The sequence below is a fragment of the Montipora capricornis genome, chromosome 8 (genome assembly GCF_036669925.1).
Source record: "Montipora capricornis isolate CH-2021 chromosome 8, ASM3666992v2, whole genome shotgun sequence".
NCBI classification, from domain to species: Eukaryota; Metazoa; Cnidaria; class Anthozoa; order Scleractinia; family Acroporidae; genus Montipora; species Montipora capricornis.
This window is the reverse complement of record NC_090890.1, coordinates 31,578,402-31,602,797: the sequence shown is the minus strand read 5'-3', so window position 1 is coordinate 31,602,797 and position 24,396 is coordinate 31,578,402. Positions and strand designations below refer to the sequence as shown.

The window sequence follows — 24,396 nt, the reverse complement described above, 5'->3', positions numbered from 1 at the left end:
TCGGTGATGCTTACTAGTACAGGGATATTTCGGCGCAGTTTAAAACTATCCGGAGAAAGTACATGTAGATCTGAGTAAGTACTCTTAGTATCCAAAAAGAAAATTGGGGTAACCACGCATTTTTGAGAGATAATTAAGCTTCAATTTGAGAAAGAACGCCATATATTGCTTTGTATTTTGAAGCTTTTTACAAATATTATTCATGAATTATCTTTGAAAGATGTGCGGTTACCCCCAATTTTCTGTTTGGATTTCAATAACACTTGTTAAAGATCTACATTTCCTGCATAATCACACACCGGGGCAAAAATAACTTTAATTAGTAGGCACCGCCCTTAATTAAACAACAGTATGTACATGCCCTTACTATTCAACAGTACAAACTTATTACTTGATCTGCAAGTGCTGTAGAGAGCATGTTCATGAGTTCCTTTTCAGCTGTCATTCTCCAGAGGTTTACCCATTTCAACTGCCGCAGTCTGAGCAAGTCAAGAAGGATGACACCAGTATTAAAGCCTCGACCCTAAAATGGATTAATAAAAAAATAATTAATCACCAGTTACATGCAGCCCAGTCAAAATGTGCCGGCAGGCGGCCATTTTGCTGCCTACAGCAAAATATCTGCCGCTTACTAAAGTTCATCGGTAACAAATATTATTATTAACCTGAGGTCTCCACTAGACTTGACTTTCAAAAGTGCTTCGTCTCATGTAGATGGCGTGCTGGACTAAGGACTTTTCATACTTGATTGGAGAAATTGGCGCTAATTTTAGTGACCCAAAAACCGGTCGCTGAGCTAGACCAATCAGAGTAGTCTCATGTGGACCCCAAGGAATAGAGTTGTGAATGAAAATATGCTATACGCAGTGAAGCATGACTTGCAATGTCAGTGATGGATGAAGCTACAGAATATTCCAAATTGGGCGCCTATCAGAGGAAAACAAATCAAGCATATCTGTCTTGCAGAGATGTGTTTCTGTCTGCTCCAACCAGAGCTGGGAAAAGTCTGACCTTTGAGCCCCGTACACTTTTGTTTGTTTACTTGGAGAGGATTGCAATGCTATCGTCTTCACTCATAAAAGATCTGGTCTCTATAGCCTTAATTGTTGTGGCATCAGAGCATCATATTTAGGAGACGATTGTTCAAAACAACAGTTGGAGGACATTTTAAATCTTAACTATAAACTGGTGTCTGGAAGTCCTGAGGCGATTCTCATTTTCTGTCGACTGAAACAAAATACTTTAAAATGTGTCTTCATGATCATAAGAGTTTAATACTGCAATGCTAAATGGTACGTTTCACTATGATGTCTCTCTACTTCTATTCCCGATCTAGCAAGTCTACTACACCTGAAGCCTACCTGATCTTTCATGAGTGAAATCAATTGACTTTCTTGACGATTTGAAGCTTTCCCTTACGTTGTTATCTTCTGAACTAGTGTTTTGTTTCTTTTGTGCGATTACTGCACAAAGTGTTGGTCCAAAAAATATCAATGGAGATCTGCATTCCAAGCTACGACTCGAGATTGAAATAAGCTTTTGTTTCACTTGTTTTATTAATTCTGATACGTTTAGCACAAAGTATACAAATTTCCTCTTTCGATTTCACAGAAACAAACATATTGAATTGTTTTCCTTGGATTCTCGTGAGGTCGACTTATGGCAAGTCTACCACTATTAAAGTGAAGTCTCTATTATGAGCCTAGAAAGGCCCATCAGGCCGGCGCTTATCTCCGGTTTCTGTAGCATGAAGCGACTAGGAGTATTTCTACTCCCTGGATGGGATGCTAGTCCATCGCAGGGTTACCCTCAGCATTTTCGCCGCTACCCATTTATACACCTGGGTGGAGAGAGGCACCGTGAGAGTACACAGTACACAGAGCACAATGTCCCCGGCCAGGACCCGAACCCAGACCACTCGATCTGGAGTCTAGCACTCTAACCATGAGGCCACCGCGCCTCACAAATATATATACCGGTATACACTGTATTTTGTTTCTTTTGATGAATAGAGCTGTAAATGCAAGTAGATTTTTGACATGAATTTACTCTTGTGTGCTAAATGGAGGGGGTTACTGGGGCCACATGAACGGTCAGCATTCAGTTACAAACATGATGGTATCTAAACAAGCTACTCAAAACCATCTTGACTGGGCTGTACATGTACATTGTAGATCTGTATTGTCAGCTTTTGAACTTACTTCATAGCCATTAAATTTAGTTTGCAGATTAAAAATGTATAATCAAAGGTGTTTTCATCTTAATTAAGCTCGCTAAAAGCGTACACAATGCTCACTGAAGTGAAACTCTGTAAGTGCAACACAAAACCCGAGAACAACATCATCGCTTACTCACCAATGCAGGCCATGGTTTATGGTTTCTCCAAAGTTTACCAAGGTACCAGTCACTTTGATTTTCTACTAGGCCGATTACCTGAAAAGAGAGGACAGCAAGCTAGCGATCGATTCCCAATGCAAGAGTTAACAAAAGTCCCAAACTCTTCAACAGAAAAATAATTGTTAACTCAACCTGTTTTCCTGTTAAGTGATCAAACATTCTCCATAATTCAGCAATATCAGAAGCAAATATGACATCAGTATCAAGAACAATTACCTGGTAATTACAAAACAAAGTCAGTCGAGGTTGGACCTCCATTGCTCAGAATACACCAACTGCATGTTAGAATATTCAGACTTTTTTTAACCAATGGATGGTGTTGAACTGCACCACACACTATAACAGCTGCTTTGTATAAGAGAAAGTGGTCCCAGGTTAAGAGCATAGGATTTGCGTTGGGGTTCATATCCCACCCTCATCAGGCAATGAATGGATTTGTCTTCAAGGATCTCAAACTCATGTACTTTGCAAATAGTCTAGATAGATAGATAGATAGATAGATAGATAGATAGATAGATAGATAGATAGATAGATAGACATCAACCTATATCCCGTAACCTTACATGTAGGTGTCAAGGGTTTTTAATTAAACACACTACAATGTTTGAGATGCCTGGGAGATGTTTGAAACAAGTTTCAGTTTAACCCATTGACTCCCAGGGGTTCCCCATTGACGAATAAAATCGTCTGGCGTTAGAGTAAAATACCGGCCGGTTTAGGCCGGTTTGGATGTCACGACTGTAACATCAAATTTGCACATTAAAAATAATGCAACAACTTGCAGTTTTTGTTTTCACCTTATCCAGAGAATGAGGAAGAGCTTCAGTCAAAACTAGCTTCATCAAGCCAAAAATTCCTGAGTAGTGTTTATTGGGTATCCAGGACACTTTACCCTTAAAAGAAAATTAATAAACAAAATTAATGAATAAAAACACTTAATCCAATAAGATTGCTGAAAATTTCCCTCGAATACTATTATGATTGTGCTAGTACTGCTCAGTGTATTTGCCAAAAATTAGATAATGATAAGACTTTATTATTATTTTATTAACCTAAGTTTCCAAAATGAACCCTGGATCCAGCCTATATAAAATAAACAACTGTTTTCTTGGGGGAGGGGGTTATTCTTCATCTCACGACAGTTGTACAGGGTTTTTAATAAGAGTTGGCAGCCACCAAAATTTGTCGGCTAATGCATGTGAACTCGCTGTCTACTTTTCCTTGGAAATTACCCCAAAGTTTACATTTTAACATTCACACAGAACACCAGCCTTGGTTCGGGAAAGTTTTGTTCATGAAAAACAAAAGAGACGCCTGAATTTTGAGAAATTTCAGGTGGCATTCTGTTCAAATACCCTAATCCGTACTCTAGAATGCAGGAAATGCATTCTAAGAGGCCGAAAGTTCAAAATTTTCCCAGGGTAGGATGCCCCCGACCCCGGCCCCCTGCAAGCTTGACCATTGGAAAGCCCACGTTCAGTGCACATAGTCCATTCTCCACCTACCCTTTAGGTTTTGCCGCCTACTAAAATTCTTATTGAAAACCCTGGTTGTATAGACTGAGGTTCATAATTCATCAATGTAAAGGTACAATGAAGGGCTATCATGATATCCCCTTACCTTGAGTATTTCTGTGCTATAAAAACTAGTGTCAACTGCAACAAGAAAAGAATAATCACTGAACTAAACTACCTGCTAAAAGTCAAATAAGTGGGCTTCCTCATTTGATTGGATCACAGAGGGAAACAAATTCAAGAGACTGAAGTTTTCAAAACAATGAATTGGTAGCCACCTTGAAGTGGACAAGGAGAAGAATCTAACGGAGGGTATTGTCATGTCCATGTTGTAGTTAATTTTTGTTTCCAGTTAATATTTTTTTAACTAGGTGATTTTTTTTCACTAGGTAACTTTTATTTAATAACTAGGTAATTTTTTTTTAAACTAGGTTTTTTTATCAACTGTCTAAAAAAGGGATTTTCCTTTTTTTGGGGTGTAGTTAAAAAACAGGGGCTTGGTTTTTTAGGGGGTCTAAAGAAGAACGAGACATTCCTCTGTTGTCCACTCTCTCATCCACTCAACCACACAAGCAACTCATGCAAATTTTCCATAATAATTTATAATTGAATATTTTATTATTCATCCCAGGCCACTCTCGGTCCAAACTTTGATTTACTCACATATGGACACCAGAGCCACATGTTGTAAATCTTGCACTGATAAATTGGCAGTCACACCAATGCAATATATAGTGTAAATGAAATCGATTTCTATAGAGAAATATAGGAATTGAAAAGACTCACAAATAAACTGTTATTCAAAAGACGATTTTACAGCAAGGCCAAACATTTCTTGAAAGAAAAACAGAGAAGAAACTCAGCCTTTCAGCAAATGAGGATTGATCTGAGCTGAAACAATTAACAAACTGGGAACAGCAGATGATAACTCAAAAGAAATAGGCTTACAGCGACGGCAAACTCTTCACAGAAAACATCAACAACGTAGCTCCAAAACGGGAACTGCTTCAAATCTTGTCCCAAGTACACAGTCGAATTTCTCACAGAGGACAAAAGTATGAAAAAGTGGCTTCAAGAAATTACGCAGAAATCAGTCAGCAAGTTGTCAGCTCACGCGTTAAAATGTGCTTATTCCATGCTTAGAAGTAGTAGTAGGAAAAGTAACTCATATTGAAAAAACATTCTGCTCGAGTAGTGACCAAGTTTGGAAAAATCTAGTCACTTATTTCTCCCACAAGATTAGATCTGTGCGTCCTGTAAACAGGCCATTTTGCAAAATGAGTAAATAAATTTCCTTTCAAAACAAATTGAAGGTTATTAATATTGTAACAGTAAAAAACAATAATACCATTGTAACATTATTGTAATGGAGTTACTTTCCGGTAGTATACTGCTCTTGTTAATTGACCATCTGTGAGAGAAATATTTTTGAATCTTGTATTAAACAAGTTACATTGCTAAAGGAATCATAAAAAGAAATCACTGTTTTTTCATTACAAAAAGTAGTGCTCTCCTACTATGTGAAAGACAAAAAAGGGTTTAGCTCTAACTAAGGGCTAAAAATCAAAATGCCAGCTTTCAAATTTCTTTACAGTGGTCAATTTACCATATCAACTCACTAGATAAACCCTTTTCTTTATTTCACTTTCCCACCAACAACATCATAGCTTCTTTACAATCTAACCCCTTTATCCTACAAGTGAAAGAATGCTTTACTTCCAATAACCATGGACCAATATTCTTAACCCAATGAGGTCCCAAGACAAGGGTTGTTTTAGACTAAACACTTCAAATAGGTTCAATTAAAACAACATATCCTAATCCCTTACCTGGAATGCAGTGTCTGACACTTGCAGACTGACTGCAGACTAATCTTAACTCAGCCATTGAAAGCTAACCATTTTATCGATCAGCTCAATCAAATGGGTAATACTGTTTATCAGCAATATTTGTATACAGTCTGCAGTTGTCATACACCTCCTGGAATGCTAACTGTTTCAATAGCCCTTTTCACAGTTAGTTTTTCTCATTTGCATTAGAATGTAATCTAACGTGCACGTGAGTGCCAGGCAATTTCGGGTTAAAACTACAAAATAGCCCGAAATTGCCTCACATACATGCTAGATTGCATTGTAATGCAAATGAGAAAAACTAACTGCGAAAAGGGCTATTAACTATTAACACAGTGTATAAACCCTAATCACTAAGTTGAAAGCTTAACCCTACTTCCTAAAATGCGGGCAGTGTCCCTAACCTTACATGAAAGCTAATCATTCAAAATAAGTGCGCAGTAACCCAAATCACTAAGCTGAGCATTTGGCCCTAATCACTAAAATTTGTTGGCCTTTGATAGCACCAGAGAGAAAAATTTTACCCAGTTTTTGAAAAATTTACCTAGTAAAAAAAAATTACCTAGTTAAAATGAAATCACCTAGTTAGAAAACAACCAACTAGTTGAAAATAAAATCACCTAATGTTAAAAAAATCAACTACCGTAAAAACCTACAGATAAGCCGCACCTTTTTTCCAAAAATTGGCGCTGGAAATCAGGGGTGCGCATTATCTGCTGGAACATTTGAAAAAGGTGTTGTGAATTTCAAGGCCAATTTCCTCTAACTGACAATTTTATGGAATGTAAATAAATATTACACAACCCTACAAGGGAGTACTGGTCATTGCTTTTGTAAGTTTGTTGGCTCTTACAAGGGCCATTGTTCATGTAAAAGTAAGCTTTAATATTACAGGGCTTACAGTTGTCACCCCTAAAAGTGTTAAACCATCTCCGTTAACAGATCCTTTAAGCAGCCAAGTACGGTCGTTTTTCTCCAACAGGAAAACGTCACACTACACGGAATTTTCATTCCCCCGCAAACCTGTTTGTAGCATCGACAATGGCATGTTATTGTAACTTGGAGGGACTATGCTTCAACAGTAATCAATCCTCCATGAGCGAGAAAATACCACGCTATTCTTGAATATTTGCATGGTAGATGACCCACTGTTTCTTCATCGTTTAGCACTTTGATAGCAAATTTGTCGAACAAATAGTCTTTTGCCAACTACTGACCAGCAAAATAATAAAGACCCTGTTACACTGGGCTGCGTTTTATGCAGCTTATCGCTTTGTGTTAACTTTTAAAAGATCACACTGCGTGTCCAGTTTTCCATTTTTGTGTCCAATCTAATGCCTGGTTACTAAGCTTCAAATGTTCTGTTCACGTTCTTGTTGTAATGCAAAAATCTATTGAAAAACTGTGTTGAATGTAGAAATTCCTGTCAACAAATACCAGAAAAAGATTAATCATTATGTCAAAGTTGGTAGAAACAATGTTCATTATGTAAAAGTGCCAAAATTGTGGGTAAGACTTTGAAGTATTTCCCATTTCAATGTTAATAGTGAGTTAACATTCCATGATGACTTCTCAAGACTTGGCTTTGGATTTCTTTTGATTTCTTTCAAAAAACTTTTTTTCCAAAATCTGAGCTGCTATATTCAGGGTGCAGCTTATCTGCGGGTTTTTACGGCAGTTGAAATAAAAATTAACTGAAAACAAAAATTAACTGCAACATCCACAAATAACTCTTAAGAAAAGAAAGCTCACCAGCAGTTATTGACCAAGATTTAAATAGGACAGTTAAAATCTTTTCTGCGGCAGCATCAGAGATAAAATGGAAGTGAAGGGGGTTACGACGGTGAAATAAAATCGACTTGACGAGTGTGACAACTTGACGGCTTGAACTGTGTCCTGCACAAACCACAGCAACATGGATGACCTGCAATTTGACAAAATCAGTTGTCATGAATATTGCAATATTAACACCTTAGCTTGTCTTAGTTTATGGATTGATCCAATGTCCACATCACTGGTCATGCAAAGTAATTTAAGGAGGCTCGAAAGGGTTTTCAGCTGAGCGCGCGCGCGTAAGCCACACACGCAATTCGTAAGCTGCTCGCGTCAGCTCATGATTCAAATGGATCACGAGAAATAAACAAATACCGCCAATTTCGCTCACCTTTCTCCAAATTCCTGTATATAAGGAATATAAATAGACAACTCCTATTCACGAAAACTACGAAACTTCTACACAAACGGCTTAATGGTCACTTAAATCCGTTTGTGTTGGCCTGTAGCTCCACTCACGCGTGGACTCGAGTGAGTGGGTGACGCATGCGTAAATGCTGATCTTGTAACCCCCTCATTTTTCCTGATTTTGCAACTTTACTCGTTTATATCTCTGCTTCCGGACGGTAAATTTTTTTCATTTTTTGCATGTTAACTTAGATTAATTTAAACCGTTTGTCTTTCAAATTTAAAAAAAATCTGTAGGTGAAAAAAAAAGTTACAGCCACATTTCAAAAAAACTGATTTTCCCGAAAAACTGGCCTACAGATTTTGTTGAATTTTAAGTATTTTAGAGAGTATTTCTAACATTTCCTGGTGACGCTGAATGGGAAAATTTCACCGTCCCGTTTCTTCAAAAAAGACAACATATGTTGATTTTAAGGCTCAAAGAAATGCCTAATATCGTTGCCATGGTAACGTTATTTTGGAGCAAAATATAATGTGAGAAATCTACGATGGGTACTTAATACCCTGGCCAAATTTCGTCCTGATATGATTACCCTAACTGTATCAAAGGACAGAATATGTTTATTTGTTTGAAAAATTAAGAAACTATTTCGAGCCTCCTTAATTTGTTCCTTAATTAGTTTCCTGTGTCAATTTTTAATTTTGAATTGAAGACAAATGCTCTAAGACATGAGAGAAATGTGCATGAGCAGACTTCTGGCTGTTCCACGATTTACATTCAGTCTGCACCTAGTAAGAAAGCTAGTCTTGGGTCTGCTGCTGGAATTATGCAGTCCAAAGTCCACATTCTGTGATCCAACCTTAGGGTGAAGCATAATCATGGGGTCCACATTCATAACAGAAACTGTTACAATCTATTTTGATTTGCGCCAAAACTGGCAAACAGAAGGTTTATCCACTAGTCAATGAAAAGAAATCAAAAGAAGACATGTAAAACTTTGCAGAACTTTTCACATTAGATACTAACTTTAAAAATCACTACAAAAGTCCAAAGAATGAACAGAGCCCAGAGTTTTAAGCGACCTCATTTCAGATGTTGGAAACTGGGCTTTTTTCCTTTTGGGAAAATCCAATTAGGGACGTTAAATTCTATTCTAAGAGAGAAAAAAGGTTGAAAAGAATATACATGTAAAAGCTTTATCTCAGATATAATATATACTGTACTTACCTCACAACGATATAAATTGAGGTCATTAACACATGGAGTAATAGCAGTCTTGTTTTCCTGGGAAGCTGGGTTCAATTAAATTAAAAAAATTATCAGGTGAACGTTTTTCATTGTTTAATTACTCTCTTAATTCAAATTGTGACAGTCACATTATCACAAGTAGTGTACTGTGCTTTGAACAATTTGGGCTTGACATGTTTTTTTCAGAACTTCCTCAATAACCCTTTTATTCTTTTAACCCATTGACTCCCAGGGGTTCCTGAGTCTGGCTGGTTTCGGCCGGTTTTGATGTCAATGGGTTAATGCAAGAAAAGGCACACAATTCGACCCCTCAGGGGACAAGAGTGAAATTTATAAGAGAGACTATAACAACAATTTGAGTGTTTTTGCTCAGATTCCCAATACCTTGTTGATTGTCTTTTGAATACAACTCTCGCAACCTCTTCTGAATCACCTTTAACTGCCTTTTAAGCTCTGTGTTTTCAGTCTGAACATGATCTAACGTCTGGAGCAGGACTTGTTTTCTGTCTGACACAGCGAATGAACCATACTTGTCTGCAGGGACAAAAAAAGTTGTTTCTATGCATCAAAAACGGCTGTACACAAATTTATGCATCTTAACTGACTTATTTACATGTAGTTTCTTTATACATGTGTATGTACATTGTTTTGTTTTTTTTATATCTTGCAAACAAGCACTGGATGTCAAAAAAAAAACAACAACAAATAAACAAATACAAGACAACAACGGACAAAGACAAAAATATCAATACAAGGATAGGGACATTGCAACAGCATATATCAATAAAATCTGGGGACCCAGGAATATGAGAGAGACTAAAAGGCCTTAGTAAGAGAACATTAATTTTGTAACATACAATAATATGGAAATGAGGAGCAGAGATTTAGAGCTCTCAAATAAAAAATTAATGTAATGTTACATGATGCACCCATTATTGTAATGTAACAGAAAAACGTTCAAGAGACCAAGAAACCTAAGGGGTCATGATGATGTAGCCACTCTCGTAACATACTTAATTGACCGCTCCCCATAGGGGCTTTTCAGGGCCAATGAAACACAATCAACAAAACAACAGAACACAACAACTACAACTGTTAAGAATTCCAACTGGCCGGAGGCAAACCAGTTGGCTATTTACAAGTGCAGCTGGGAAGTTGAACCAGGGACTACCAGGAACAAATTCAACGAGTGGTCAGAGCAGGTCTTCAACCCGGAATCTCCGGATCTCAAGGCAAGTGCCCTAACCACTGGGCCACACTGCCTCCACATTGGCTCGATACCCAAGCTGAAAAAAAAAAACCTAACAATAATATTGAACTTAAAAACAATAGAAGCTGTTTACAATAATAATTATATACCAAACAATAGCAGGTTACAAGAGCTGCTAGATTACTGGACCCAAGAGGACACTATTTTTTATTACATGCAAAAGAAAAGAGATTCAAATATGCCTCTACAATCAATGGCAAAAGTCTTGGGACACTCAACATTTGAAGTTGGTTTTCTTACTGAGTTTGAAAAATTGCCCCCTTCCCCCCAGAACAATGTTGCCAATAGTGAACATACATTTCCTTGTCTATTTCAACATTGATTGGGGGGAGGGGGGGAGTTTTATTTTGAAGTTTTCAGTGGAATTTTGACAGTTATGCTTAGTTTCTGACGTCTGAGAGGTTTTCAGGCCCATTCTGACACTAGAGTCCCAACTACTTTTGCCCCTGATTGTAGCATAACGTGATACAAAAGAAATTTTGTCTATATACATGTAATGTCATTGGATTATCTGGGGGATTGGCTTCTTATCAGCGTTATGTGTGTGATGCAATATTCAACAGTCATTCAGAATTAATGATAATGTCACATGATTTCCTGACTGCACTGCTGTTAAGCATTGGTATTTAAGAGATGCATTTGAATTTCATGAAATGTATTTTGAAAGAGGTCACATCCCTGTGCAACTGTTGATTAATTAAAGACTTTTTGATTTTTAGGTCTTTGAGTTAACTCATTGCCCCAATTTTTTACTAGTCAGCCACTCCTACCCTCCCCTCTCAGGTTTGAAGGTTATCAAATCAAGCCAAATTTTGAACAGAAAAAAATTCAAAGCTCTTTTCACAGGCATTCCTAGAATATTGTTTTGTCTCATGAATGCAATACAGTCCTGAACAGGCACATGATAGCCAGAAGCCAGATCTTTTTAATTGTCAAGTTATCTGAAACCCATTCTGCAGAAGAGAAAAACAATTGCAGATTTATGCCTCATCTATTGACAACCTCGTTAATTCAAATACATGGTAGCTCATTGGAAAATTAATATGTACATCGCAATAACCAAAAAATAATTATCATCCATGTCTTCCTCTAATGAATTTGTTTCAACCGCTGATAATCTTATCAAATGAAATCACATTGAAAACAATTCCTAAAATATCAAATTCTAAGAAAAACTGAAATTAGAAACCAATTAGAGTGAAATGCAATAACTCAGCTTGAAGGCCCACATATTTGTCACAAAAGGATAGATGAATTGAGCACCTGAAGGTCTAAAACATTTACATGTAATTTTTTAAAAAATTGCTTCAAGAAACAAGTTACATTTTTTTGCTTCTTCTTTCACTGTCTGGAAAGGAAAATTAATATTCCCAGAAAACTCATTAATTTACGATATGGTATGACGTAAAAACCCAGATATTTCAACCTAAATAGAGTAATATTGATATCTATTTTATTAAAGACAGCTGTTGGTCTGCAAGAATAGAAGAGACAGCACGAAAAGCATTAAAGACAAGTTGCATTTCAAAAATGACAGAATGCCATCATTTAAAAACACGCAGAAATTGAAGTCAAATATTGTTTTATAAATTGGTCCATTAAACCACTTGAAAATAATTTACGAATAATTGCATCAACATCTATTAATACATTTTCTATCGTCATGTTCACAATTAAGAGCCTCGAAAGATGTTTTCCTTGCAAAACTATTAAATTTAAGCTTACGCAATAAAAAGGTGTCATATTGTCCACCATCAACAAAAACGAAATAACGCAGAAGTCCACAGAAACTTGTAGATAAGCATCCGATGGAAAAGAACTGTCTACTTAACATACTTGTAAAGGTTTCCGCAAAAACCAAGTGCTGTTTATTAAATTCCAAGGGCACGCTAGGAAAACCTGCATCAGATAACTTATAAAAACTTAAATTAAAGCTTAAATTAACGATGCCTCACGATCAACCGAACGTACATGTATTTCTGAAACTTATAAAAAAGTCCTGCTGTGGAAAAACTTGGAACAGGCGACCAAAAATCGTACTGACCCGAATAAAATTCACAGAACCCGGCAAAAAACAACACCAAAATTCGGTATCACCGTGGAGGGAAATAAAAGAGCGCCACGGTTCGCTTATTGGAGTAAATCTAAACTTGCAATCGAACCAAAAAGTTCGCCATTATAAAAACAAAACAGTGACAAGACAATCAGTTACCCTTGATGGGATGATCGGGCGGTGAGATCCACCATAGCACAAGAGAAGAACTTAGAGACAGCGAGAGTAGAACTGCAATGGTCCGAATTTTCAACAAACCCATGCCAGCCGTCGATGTCAACATGCTCCCTTGCGGCTTGCTCGCCACAAATTGCCGATATTGGAGATGTTTGGCGACGTTAAATTTCTTTCACACTTGATTGCCATCACTTATTAATACAATGGATGTGAACCAACTCAAAGAACCATAATCATTTCAGGAAAACAACTCGTTCCAGCGTTCCAAATGTCACATCTCAAATGTTTTGTCCCACGCGCCAAATGCAAAGTGTGTATACTGACGGCGCGAAGGACTGGTAACTTATGACGACAACGGAACTGTTGGAAGCTTCCACACTGTTTTCATGTAGTGTCAATCCATATAAAAGACGAATTACTGCTTATCAAGAGACGCACTCATTGTATATTGTCATTTGTGTCGCAAAGACTCACCAAAGCAACAGGAAAGCCAGCAAAAAATAATTTCATTTCCGTTAACTTGTTAATTTCAATTTACAGTGTCCGCGATTAGTGCTCTACAGCGCTAGAAGATTAAACACTTAAATAAAGTTCCTTTCCTTTCCTTTCCTTTCCCTACAATTAAGTTTAAACGCTTGTATTTCAAAAGTGAACGCGATGACCCCTATTTTGAACAGTTGGAAAGTTGCAAAAAAAATCTCTGCAAATTTTAAAGGTCTTTAAACAAATTCATCCGGAAAGAGCCACCTTTAATTTTTCAGTTGTGAGGATATCTTTGGATCCACGTGAGAGATTCTTCAACAATTTACAAAGACCTTTGAACTTAACCTGCCAATGAATTTCCAGCAGTAAAATATCATGGGTTATAAAATTTAAAAAATATGAGATGTCTCAGATGGTTTTCTCGTTGCCATGATAACCTATTACGTCACAAAAGCGATCGCATTTTACTGAGCAATAATTGTTGTTTTCTTCTTATAATGAAAAAGATGTTTGGTGATAAAGTGTTGTAGAGTCGATCATTGTAAATAGTACAGTTTCTTGAAGGTGTTGAAACTGGTTTGAGCCACCTTAAAAATAAGGGACGGTTTAATTTATAAGAGGGGTCAAGTTTTAGAAGGGAGTGGATACTTGAAATACCTCGAACACCGACATTCTTTGTACAAGTAAAGTGTTGGGTGTTTCCGGAGAGGAACTTGCAGATAGGGGGACACTGGGGTCTGCGGAAATGCGGTATCCGTTAATTTTTAGCGCGGTAGTTCGGAAATTGTGGTCCGAAAAGTTCGGATTGCGGTATGATCAAACCCTACGGAAAGTGGTTCTGGTATGTTTTGGTTCAGGGTATTCGGTGCAGAAATTACGTCACGGAATTATCAGACTTCCGGTTGCCCCAGGGAAAAGTTGGAAATGCGGCAATCTTCCTCCTTGGTGCGAGATCGCGATTCTTTTGCTTTACTGACAAAGGTAATCCAGGCGCACAGAACAACACGGGTAAAAAATATAGCACATATTAATTTCGGTTCGGTATTTAACTGTTTTTGAACGCGGCATTTGCCAATTTTTGGCGTGGAAATGGGGTACATGTCTTGGGCCGTGACCCCCAATGTCCCCCTCTGCCAAATAATAATTTATTCTAATTTGACTTTGGCCGGATCTCTGTTTACGTCGTTAATTTTTCAAGGAAGCTGCAGCCCTTTGACCTTAGCTATATTGAATCAAATCTGTCGTTTTTAAAAATCTCTCACTAAGCACACTTTTCCTGTATCCTCGTTTGGATCTCTATTCGCTGCATCTGGGAAACGTCACGTTTTTTAACCAATAACCAGTTACGGAAATCCCAGGAGTTGATCCCGCCCCGAGCAATGTTTTTTTTCTCAGTCTTCTCTTCTTTTTTTTTTTTTGCCAATTTGTGTCCTGTGTCTCCACGCGAATTAGAGAAGCTACGTGAGGCCTAAGGCAGAAGTTTGAGGGTTGCCTTGGTAACGACCATAATTTGAACCACTTCAACTCGAGTGTCTAGGTGGCCTGCGGCCGGTCAAGGTTTTAAAATCGTTTAATTTATAATGATAGCAATCCGATGAATTCATCGAGGCGCAAAAACTTGGCTGTATAAGAACTCCTTTACCCAATCAAAAAATCTGGCACGGCACATTTCGGTCAGTTATGTGATGTTGACATCGGCGAGAAAGACACTCCCAACTCAAAACAATGGGTTTTATGAGTAAGAATATCGGCCCTGAACGCCCATCACGCAAGCGTCATCACTTCAGCGTGTCATCTTTTCACCGAGAGGCTTTAGTTTTTATCCCTCCCTCAAACATGCTTCGAAAAAAGGCTCATATAACGGAAAAAATATAACGGAAAAACTCGAAATAGCAAAGCTCTTTCCTATGACTGAGTGCGAGGATCACCTCTCTCTTTCGTTTATAACCCGCACTTCAAGTAAGCGTTTATTTCATTATGTGATCTTTGTAATCAAGTAGCTGACATTTTATAGCAGATAGAAGTGTTTCTGTTCACGGGTTGCCAGGGGTTTAAAGATCAGTTTAAGGACATTCAAAGGGAAGTTCTAATCACGGAACACTGACTTAATTAATCAGTGCATGGATGTCATGCAGAAAGGGGAGGAGCCCATGTCATACGGCCTCCTGTGCAAAGTAATTTTCTCGTTCTAGAAATGCCAGGGGGCGTCTTGTATCGAACCACAAAACAAGAAATGGGAGGTCAACTACTGTAACTCCATTTCACGTTATTTCGCAACCGTTTTGAAAGATTCTACATGCCATTACCCTGCAACGGAGACGGGCATAAAGAAGTTCCGTCTTTGAGGTTCAGAATGCCCTTTCTTCTAGTATTTCTGAAAATGTCATAATAACAATAACATGCAAATCATAACTTCAAAGAACGTCCTCCATAAAAATTCTATGGTGTGTGGCATCTACTGATACAAAGAAAAAGTTGCTGGTTTCGACGGGAGGTTTTAATAGAGAAAGTGTGAGCGCCTGGAATGTCCCTTTTTTTTGCTTTTCAGACATCATGAAAAGAGATTTCAGATTTGGTATAATGAATTATGATAAAACAATTGCGTGAGGTTGGTGAATTTGCGGTTTAGGTCACCTACGTAATGTTTTTCGACCATTGACGAAACTGATCGATATTTCGCATTGTGGATTTGGACGATTTAGTTTGCGGTTTTTGCATGCCGTCTCTAATAGGCTCCCCCAAAACCCTTCCGCCATCAAATTTTTTTGGAAATTTTATTGCTCGCTAACGTTGTTATCAAGTGGTCAGCCCATTCCAGGGCCCGGTTGTTCAAAAGCCGATTAGCGATAATCCTAGAATTAAAAATAAACAAGGATTTTATTTCTCTACTCCCAAAGGCTGTTCAACGCTGATATTCGGAAAAACTTTACATTAGAAGTCAATCTTGAAAAAGAAAAATAAGCAAAAGAAACTTTCACCTAGAAGTTGAAAACATGAAACAAATGTTCTAGCTAATACCGGATTAAGTTAATCGGCTTCCGAACAAGCGGGCTCAGGCGTTCAAAAATTGGAGGTGGGGGTGAAAACAAGTTTTTTTTCCTTCCCAGCTTTTCACATCCTTCACCGTTCAATTCCCTGAAAACCTGCGGGCCTTTTCCAGTGTCATGAATTCCCTTTGTATCTTGTGAAAGGAGAGGCTTTAAATTAAACTCCAAATACATTTTGCTTTTTGTTATCTTGATAACGTGTCAATTAACAGACCAGCCTCTCAAAAAAGGATAAGCTTTTCGGCGCCGAAAAGCGTTCGTGACCGTCGAGAAAGGGGCACTTGGTTACAAGTGGTACGACCCTACCCAGTGTTTGAGTTGACGAGATCAAACTCCAGACCTTCAGTTTAAATCAGCTAATACACCCAAAAGGCAAGGAAAAAATTAAATGGGGACTGTTTTTTCCTGGAGGAAAAATGGAAGTTAGATCAATAAAACCAGAATTTGAATAGGAAAAAGGAAAAAAATGGGAATTGGGAAATACTTGAGTAGCAGGATCAAAGGGATGTGCGACTTGGACAAAATGGTGTGGGTAGTCTCATGGCCATTCAGCCATAAATTTTATTAAGTGGTTCTCTTTCTCCTTCAAGAAATTTTCTCCATAATAAAAGAATGCCAATTTAATCTTGTTATCAAGATGAAAGATCAGCCACTGATTGAGATTGTTCAACACTTCATTAAATATCCAGCTTAACTGGCATAAAGATTAATTTCATATAGCCTTGATAATAATTATACAATACTTAATGGTAACCTAAAATGTTATCAGTAAGAAATATTTTGCCACACGTATCTCAAAACTAAAAATTTGTTTCCAAGTTGAATTTGCAATCTTCCTAATAGAAATCAGATGACTCTTTTTTCTCATTTTAGACTAATGTACGTGTATAATTGATTACAGCAATGTACCTTACAGGGTAATCACACTAAAAAACGAAACGTTCAAATAAATTGAAAATTAAAATAGCTTATTGAACCATAATAGAATAGACTCCCAACAAAAACAAAAAATGATTGCAGGTCTTAACCCTTTCATTCCCAAGAGTGACACTTTACTCTGTCTAACGCCAGACGATTTTACTCGTCAATGGGGAATCCCACGGGAGTGAAAGGGTTGATCACCAGTGCAACTTCGAAAAGTTCTCTTAAATTATATTTGGGCTAAATTTTCAAATATAGGGAAAGGAAATTTTGAAAATCCCTTACCCTATATATGAAAGTTATGGTGAAAATGCCATCAGGTGCCAGTCCCACCACAATTGACCACCTGAACCAGTCATAGGTTTTAGTAATCTGAAAAATCTTCAGATTTCTTTCTAAATATGCTTACATCACTTCATATAAGTGAACGGGTGTAAGGAAACATTGTTCACATTACTCAGACCTTAATGAAGCTTTTAACGACACTTACACCAAGCTCTACCCTCCTCCCCGATCCAGTTGTTAATAGCCAGGATATTAATCCGGCCCCAGTTGTTCGAAGGGTGGATAGCCCTATCCGCTGGATAAATCACTATGCACTGGATAACTCAATAATTACTGGTTTTGCTAGTGTTTATCTGCTGGATAATGATTTTTATTAAATTCTCAACCTCGGATAATGCAATTCTCGTGCTGTGATTGGTTTACTCAATCTCGGTTATCAGCTCATATAACTTAGTTTGACCTTATATGGTTAATGATTGCGCTTAGCGTTGCTAAACTAAAAATTTTTATGCCAGAAAGTGAAATTTTTTTCGGTGTAAAGCAAAAGAAAAACGTTTTTGTGGTTTGGATCAATTTCGAAGCTTAGAGATACGCGAAAAGGCAAGAAATGTTTTTGTGATGAGCCTGCGTCTGTCTGACCACGAGGTATTACACAACATCGCATCTTCATCAACTTTTTTCGATTTCGCTAGGATTTTCTCTCTTTTTTCGCTCGTATTTCGTACTTCCAAACTTTTGGAGTTAAAGGAATCTAATAAAACAATTATTATTATTATTCCATTCGCGCTTGTTGGATATGAGAGTGGTTATAGCCAACGAGGCGCTACGTGCCTCGTTGGCTATTTACCATCTCATATCCAACGCGGGCTCGTGGAATAATTGTTAAATCTACCGGATAGCGTTATCCACCTTTTGAAGAACAACCAAGGCCTGGTAACGTAAGCCTGATCAATAATGCATCTTGCAATACACTACTATTCACTTGGGTAAGGCATTTTACATGCACAGTATTGTACCTATGTATATCCATTTTGGGTTTTTGGGGAGATTTATTGCCAACTAAAGGTGCAGATGTAATGTGAACCTAACCACTCAAGATGTAGCATAGTCCAGGAAGTTTTTACGTTGCTCCAAAATAATAATATCAGCAAATTAACCTATTAAATTAATGTAAAAATAACAATATTGGTTTAGGGTTAGGGCTTGAAATTTAAGCTGGGCTTATTAAAGAAACCCTGGTAACAATGCAAAGTATCTCACAGCTTGTTTAATACCTAAGCAGTATTTTCCGTAAGTTTGTTTTAAAAAACATAAAATTTGTCAACACAACATTTTGCAATGCCTGAAACAACCAGGTTCACTTCATTTGCCCCTTCTTTGCCAGCAAAATAGGAGTTAAAATTTTATCAAGTTCCTCAACTTTCCTCTTAAAACGGAGCCTGTCTGAGGCATCTGCCTTCCAAGTTCCTTTGCGTGCCTGTCGATAAGCAAAGTTCCAAACAATTAAGTGGTGGATAGTAGCAAGTTGATCATCAGGCTTAAAATGAACTTTCTTTTTCGTCTCTTCTTTACACATAGTCTTTCCACTTGTTGAAACTGAAACATGATTATTGTTGTTACTTCTGGAGTTTTCTCTTAACCTGTTTGTTTTGAGAATTAAGTTGTCACAGTTACATTGCAGATTGGGTTTCAGGATATCCAGGACACAAGAGTCCACTTTGGTGTCAAAGTCTCCCATTCCATCAGCTTCATTATAAAAAGTATTAGAGGTTGAAACTGTTGGATTCATGCACGTCTCCTCATTCAATTCACACGTGTCACATACAAAGTCAACTCTTGGGCAGAGTTGGTCATCATCAGAGTCAGAATTTTCAAAAACAATAAAATCTTCACAATCTGAGTCCACCATGTTACAAGTAGAATCTTTTGAAGAAGTCACGCTTGATGTATCAGAGTGTGCAATATTGAAACAAATATACATGCCCACAAGTTGACCCTTACGATTAAAAACGCAGTCACTTATACATATCTCATCCAGATCACACGTGTCATCTGGAAACATCTCCAATGAAAGCATATTAGAACCCACGTCTGCCATATCTTCCCTGCTTTCACAACATGCTGAAGTCTCCATCATGGTGACTGCATCACTCATCATCCTCCAGCCACAACTAACTTGTGTACCATCTGCAGCAAGAGTGTTATCTTCGTCTAAGTCATAACAAAGACCTTTCAACGTGTTGTGCTGAACGGAGAAGTTTACAAATGCACTGCCATCCACTTCATGAATAAACAATGGAGCATGGTCTTCTTTCTGTCCTTTGTCTGACTTTGTTTTGTTCATCATGCAGTGACTCCAGTAAAACACACACTGCAGCTTATTTTTATCATTCATCGTAAATCCATGACACCTCTGACTGAGTGCAATTGATGGGGAGCTTTCACTTTGTAGCTTTGTGTATCGTTGTACATCACAGACTAAACTATCTTGCGTTTCAGCATTATCTTCAAAAACCTTCTTTGTGGAATGCCTTTTGAGTAAAGCACATTTTGCAACATGCAGGTCAAATTCTGTGGAAAAAGAGGAAAATAAAAAGCCATTAGCCAGTAACCAGTAGCAATTCCACTTCAACACTTTTGTTTCACCCAGATTAGTCCAAAGGTGGTGAATGTATCTACAATACAAGGCTTAATATAAATGAAAATCGTAAAATGCAAAAAAGGGCTGATCAGTATCTTCTAGAGAAAAAAAGAACAATCTGAAGGGTCATCAAAATTAGTCACATGCTGGCAAAAATTATTGTAATCTACTTTGTCGTCTTGGGTGGCCACTCTACATCTTTTTTTTAACTTTCCATTTTAAAATACAGCCCTCTATTGCAGAGTGCACATTCTGACAACCCTCTGACATACAACAGTTGCCTTCTCTGACTTGGAAGGATAAATTTAATAGACTAATAAACATAGCTGTCACCTTTAAAACTATTTTTATTGAACCCTTGTGCTTTTCATAAAACTTCCAAAGAATTCAAAGAGGCAGAAAAAAACACTTTATTCCAAGAAATTCTTCTTGCCGCAGATGGGAAACTTGCTTGCACTTTCCACACTGATCAATGCTCAGAGATCAAATGAATTTGAAAGTTGACCACCTCTCTTTTGATTGACGTTTTGATTGACCTCAACCTCAACTAGAAATTGCTAAGGAAAGTGTGCTTGATTCCTAGAAATGTAGGTGTAATCTTTGATTCCCATGTCAACTTAGAGAAACATGTTACGAACACCTGCAAAATGGCCTTCTATCCCCTACGAAATATAGCAAGGATCAGAACCTGTCTCTCTCAGGACAATGCTGAGACACTTGTTCATGCATTTATCTCATCTAAGCTGGATTTTTGTAATGCTCTTCTGTATGGCTTACCCAAATCGGTTATTGCTAGGCTACAATATGTACAAAATTGTGCAGCTTGACTGATGACCAGAACACGAAGCTCAGAACACATAACACCAGTTCTTTGAAGACTACATTGGCTACCAGTCAGACAACGAATTACGTACAGATTACTACTTCTTACATACAAAGCACTGAATGGCATGGCGCCAAGGTATATAGCCGATCTCCTTCAGCCTTACACTTCTACGAGGCAATTACGATCTTCTTCAAAAAATTTGCTTGTAACACCGAAGTCGAACCTCAAGTTTTACGGAGATAGATCTTTTCAAGTTGCTGCACCCTGGCTCTGGAACTCCCTAACCGATGACATTCGATCAATCCAGAACCTTGATGTTTTTAACAATAAGATTAAAACATTACTTTTTATTGATGCTTTTATGAGTTAGTTAGCATTTTTTATCCTCTTATTATTGTATATATATTTTTTCTTTTTAGTAGGTCAAAATGTATGACAAATAATATTTTTCTTATTTAATTTTAATAACTCAAATGCATTTTCTTTTTAGAATTAGGATTATTGTAAAGCGCCATTGAGCTCATGGAAATGGGGCTATATAAATTCTTGTATTATTATTATTATTATTCCTGTTTTTTCAACAACGAGGCATAGGAAAGTAGTTGTATATTTTGGGGAGAATCGTTTTGTATCTTTTCTTGTATTATTTTGTTCAGTAATGAAGGTATCGCACTATTATATTTTGACTGTTATCTTGTTGCTAATAATTTTATTAAAAACACTAACATTATTATGTAATATATGTGTTATAATTCAATATAAGTTTTGTGGGATATCAGTAGCCTTTCTTGCTGGAATAACCAAACAGCGTGTACAGCATGGGGTATTTCTGGAAGGTCACCCAATGATCCATGTACTAACCTCATCCAACAGGTCTTGACTTCCCTTGAGTACGCAGTTACACTATCACATGAGTGCGGGATCAAGGTTATTTGTACCAGAACAAGATAGCGTCCAAACCCTAGACGATTAATACCCAAGGGAAATCCCGCGGGACCAACACAATTAGAATGCCTCCTCGAACGCAATAAATTAGGGAACTGAAGCAACAGTATTTGAAAGGAATAATTATGTCAAAACATTCTGTCAAATACTGTTAGTTTGATCTGCCTAGTCTCTTAGGTTAAATACATGTGGGTAAATGATGCTGTAATTCAATCAGGAACAAATCTACGTCTCATTTCCTCGAAACCGACCTTTTTCAGATGACTGAAATAAGTATTACCTCATTAATCCTTCTATGATGGATGCTTATGCAACACTTTTTCTGCTTACAGCAGATAGAATTTATGCATGATCAGTAAATCCTTGTCTATGCCTACTAGTATTAGATAGAGTAGCAATAAATCTCGTTAACGGCGTGACCGAATGAGCACCAAAACTAAAACAAAATGCAGATTTGTGATGAGAACGTGTCTCCCCTTAGGTATAATCCACAGGCTGTGGCTCTGAGAAAATTTATCTGCATCGATGGCGTTGATCCTTGCAGCTTACTTAAGATTCGTACATACCAAGTTATATCGCTAGGCAAAAAGGATGAAGAAATTCTTAGTTTTAGCCTCGTAATTTCAACGCTATTGTTTAACCAAACAGAATAAACGGAAAACTTTGAAAATACTAATACTGTGAGCTTCTTCATTGTTTCATATTTTTCTGAAAACGCACAGTGAATGCTATGAACAAGCCGCACTTTAGACAAGCTTACCATGTGCATACCTGGAGAAATTGATCCAAACATACTTTGGCAGAGTTTAAGTAGGAGAGGCAGTCCCAGGTAAATAACGACACCCTCCGTAAATGTCGCCAGCACTTGATCTAACATGTTCGGTTTCCAATGCACTGTCGTTGATAACTTCAGGATTAAAAGATTCTCTAAGGATCGTAGAGAGTTTATTCTCACGGCGAGCGCACGCAGAATGTTCAGCAAATTCAAATATAAAGCTTAAGTCCATGAACGGGAAACAAAATAAACGCTTTCTCGCTGTGATCAAGTTCGTTTCCTCATGGCAGTCCATGCTGTATTCTTGACTTCTTCTCTTGTTGACGATAATTTGCAATTAAACATGACGAATCGTGATTGTCTTTATATATCAAGTTATGACCTGGATACAGTTGGTGGGCGAGGATGATGCAATAGACACCGCCATGAAAGAATGCACGATTTGGTTTGTATCAGAACACTTATCGATTCTTGGTATCGTCGCAAGTAGATTCTTGGAAAAATCCTGGGGACTTGGGCGATCAAAAAATGGAAAGCTTCTTAAAGTCTTTTCCAAAAGGACCGATTTGAGCCTCGAGAAAAGACCAGAAGAAGCTTTCTCCCAATTCCACCCGCCCGCCAAAACGTGACGGCGAGAAAGGACAAAATAAGCTCTTTTCCAGGGCAACTAGGGATATTTTTACCCTCCCCTGGTGGGTTGTGGGTTCTTCCGTTGTCGCTCAGAAAATTTCCTCATTCCAGAGATTGACAAAAATACTGTAATCACAATAACCTTTGTTAATTTCATAGGACGCCAACCGTTCGCGTAGAGAACGACACGATTGTGCGAACTTTCAGAATAATTTGAATATGAGGAACCTGTCTTTTCTGTAAGAAACAGCTCTTCTACTCCTCGTAACACTGAGAGGACAAGAATAGCTGAAGAGGAAAAGAAACCAATTATTAAAATAGCACGCCCAAGCGCCTTTTTGGGCCCCAACGCCTGGCAGGGTTCTATCTAGGATTTATAGTTTGGGGGAGAAGACCCAAGTGGCCGTAGGCCACGAGCATCCTAGGGGGGGGAAGGAGGGAGCATGCTCCCCCGGAAATTTTTTGAAATGAATTCGCGCCAGGAGCCCATTACCCCTGATTCGTGCTGGGATGGAATCTGGTGCATTTTGAGACACAATTTTGAGAAGTTGTTTAAAAAATTATGGAATACATGTGTCATAATGCCGTATCATTTTTGTGGGATATCAGTAGCCTTTCTTACTGGATAGACAAACAACGTGACTCTCCAGCTTGTTCGGCGGGGGGGTATTGCGTATTGCAAACGATCACCCTTCCAGATATAGGACTTGGGCAAGCCGTAACACTGTCACATGAGATTGAGGTTATTTTTCCAGAACAAGATGGCGTTCAAACGCTGAAATCCTATGGCATCGCGATTGATACCCGAAGGAAATCAAGCAGAATTGAGTTTACTATGGGTTCTCCTTTAACGCAATTATTGTGTCACAAATGTACGTGAATATGAAGTAGCTGTCTTTTTTGTAAGAAACAGCTCTTCTACTCCTCTAACACTGAGTGGACAAGAAGAGCTGGAGAGGAAAAGAAACCAACTATTAAAATAGCACTCCCAAGCACCTTTTTGGGCTCCAACGCCTGGCAGGGTTCTATCTAGGATTTATCGTTTGGGGGAGAAGACCCAAGTGGCCGTAGGCCACGATCATCCTAGGGGAGAAGGGGGTGGGGGTATGCTCCCTTGACCATCTAGGTAATGCTTCCTTGTGTCTTGCACCA

At 38.0% G+C, this 24,396-nt stretch overlaps 2 protein-coding genes across 2 annotated transcripts in view; both read right to left on the bottom strand.

Annotated features, from left to right (window-relative positions):
- LOC138059235 (xylosyl- and glucuronyltransferase LARGE1-like) overlaps nt 1-12,993 on the bottom strand; it is a 29,796-nt gene extending 16,803 nt beyond the window's left edge. Inside the window, exons 1-9 of the mRNA XM_068904799.1 lie at nt 12,674-12,993; nt 9,576-9,725; nt 9,171-9,235; nt 7,514-7,685; nt 4,018-4,052; nt 3,195-3,290; nt 2,530-2,613; nt 2,356-2,433; nt 392-523 (exon numbers count right to left, since the gene is read on the bottom strand). Coding sequence (XP_068760900.1) covers nt 392-523; nt 2,356-2,433; nt 2,530-2,613; nt 3,195-3,290; nt 4,018-4,052; nt 7,514-7,685; nt 9,171-9,235; nt 9,576-9,725; nt 12,674-12,797 — 936 coding nt within the window. The 5' untranslated portion in view covers nt 12,798-12,993. The remainder of the gene's footprint in view (nt 1-391; nt 524-2,355; nt 2,434-2,529; nt 2,614-3,194; nt 3,291-4,017; nt 4,053-7,513; nt 7,686-9,170; nt 9,236-9,575; nt 9,726-12,673) is intronic.
- A 3,833-nt stretch (nt 12,994-16,826) lies between these two features.
- LOC138059169 (uncharacterized) lies at nt 16,827-23,265 on the bottom strand. Its single transcript, XM_068904703.1, has 2 exons — nt 22,611-23,265; nt 16,827-19,998 (listed from the first exon to the last, which is right to left on the bottom strand). Exons 1-2 carry the CDS (start codon nt 22,714-22,716, stop codon nt 18,785-18,787), a joined length of 1,320 nt encoding a protein of 439 aa, XP_068760804.1. The 5' UTR covers nt 22,717-23,265; the 3' UTR covers nt 16,827-18,784.
- Nucleotides 23,266-24,396: the final 1,131 nt, after the last annotated feature.

Bases quoted from the DNA above. Each gene is read 5' to 3' on its own strand.
- LOC138059169 (XM_068904703.1), bottom strand. From the start codon at position 22,716: ATGTTAGATCAAGTGCTGGCGACATTTACGGAGGGTGTCGTTATTTAC. The intron at 19,999-22,610 runs GTATGCACATGG...CTTTTTCCACAG, and splicing joins GTTTGGATCAATTTCTCCAG to AATTTGACCTGCATGTTGCA.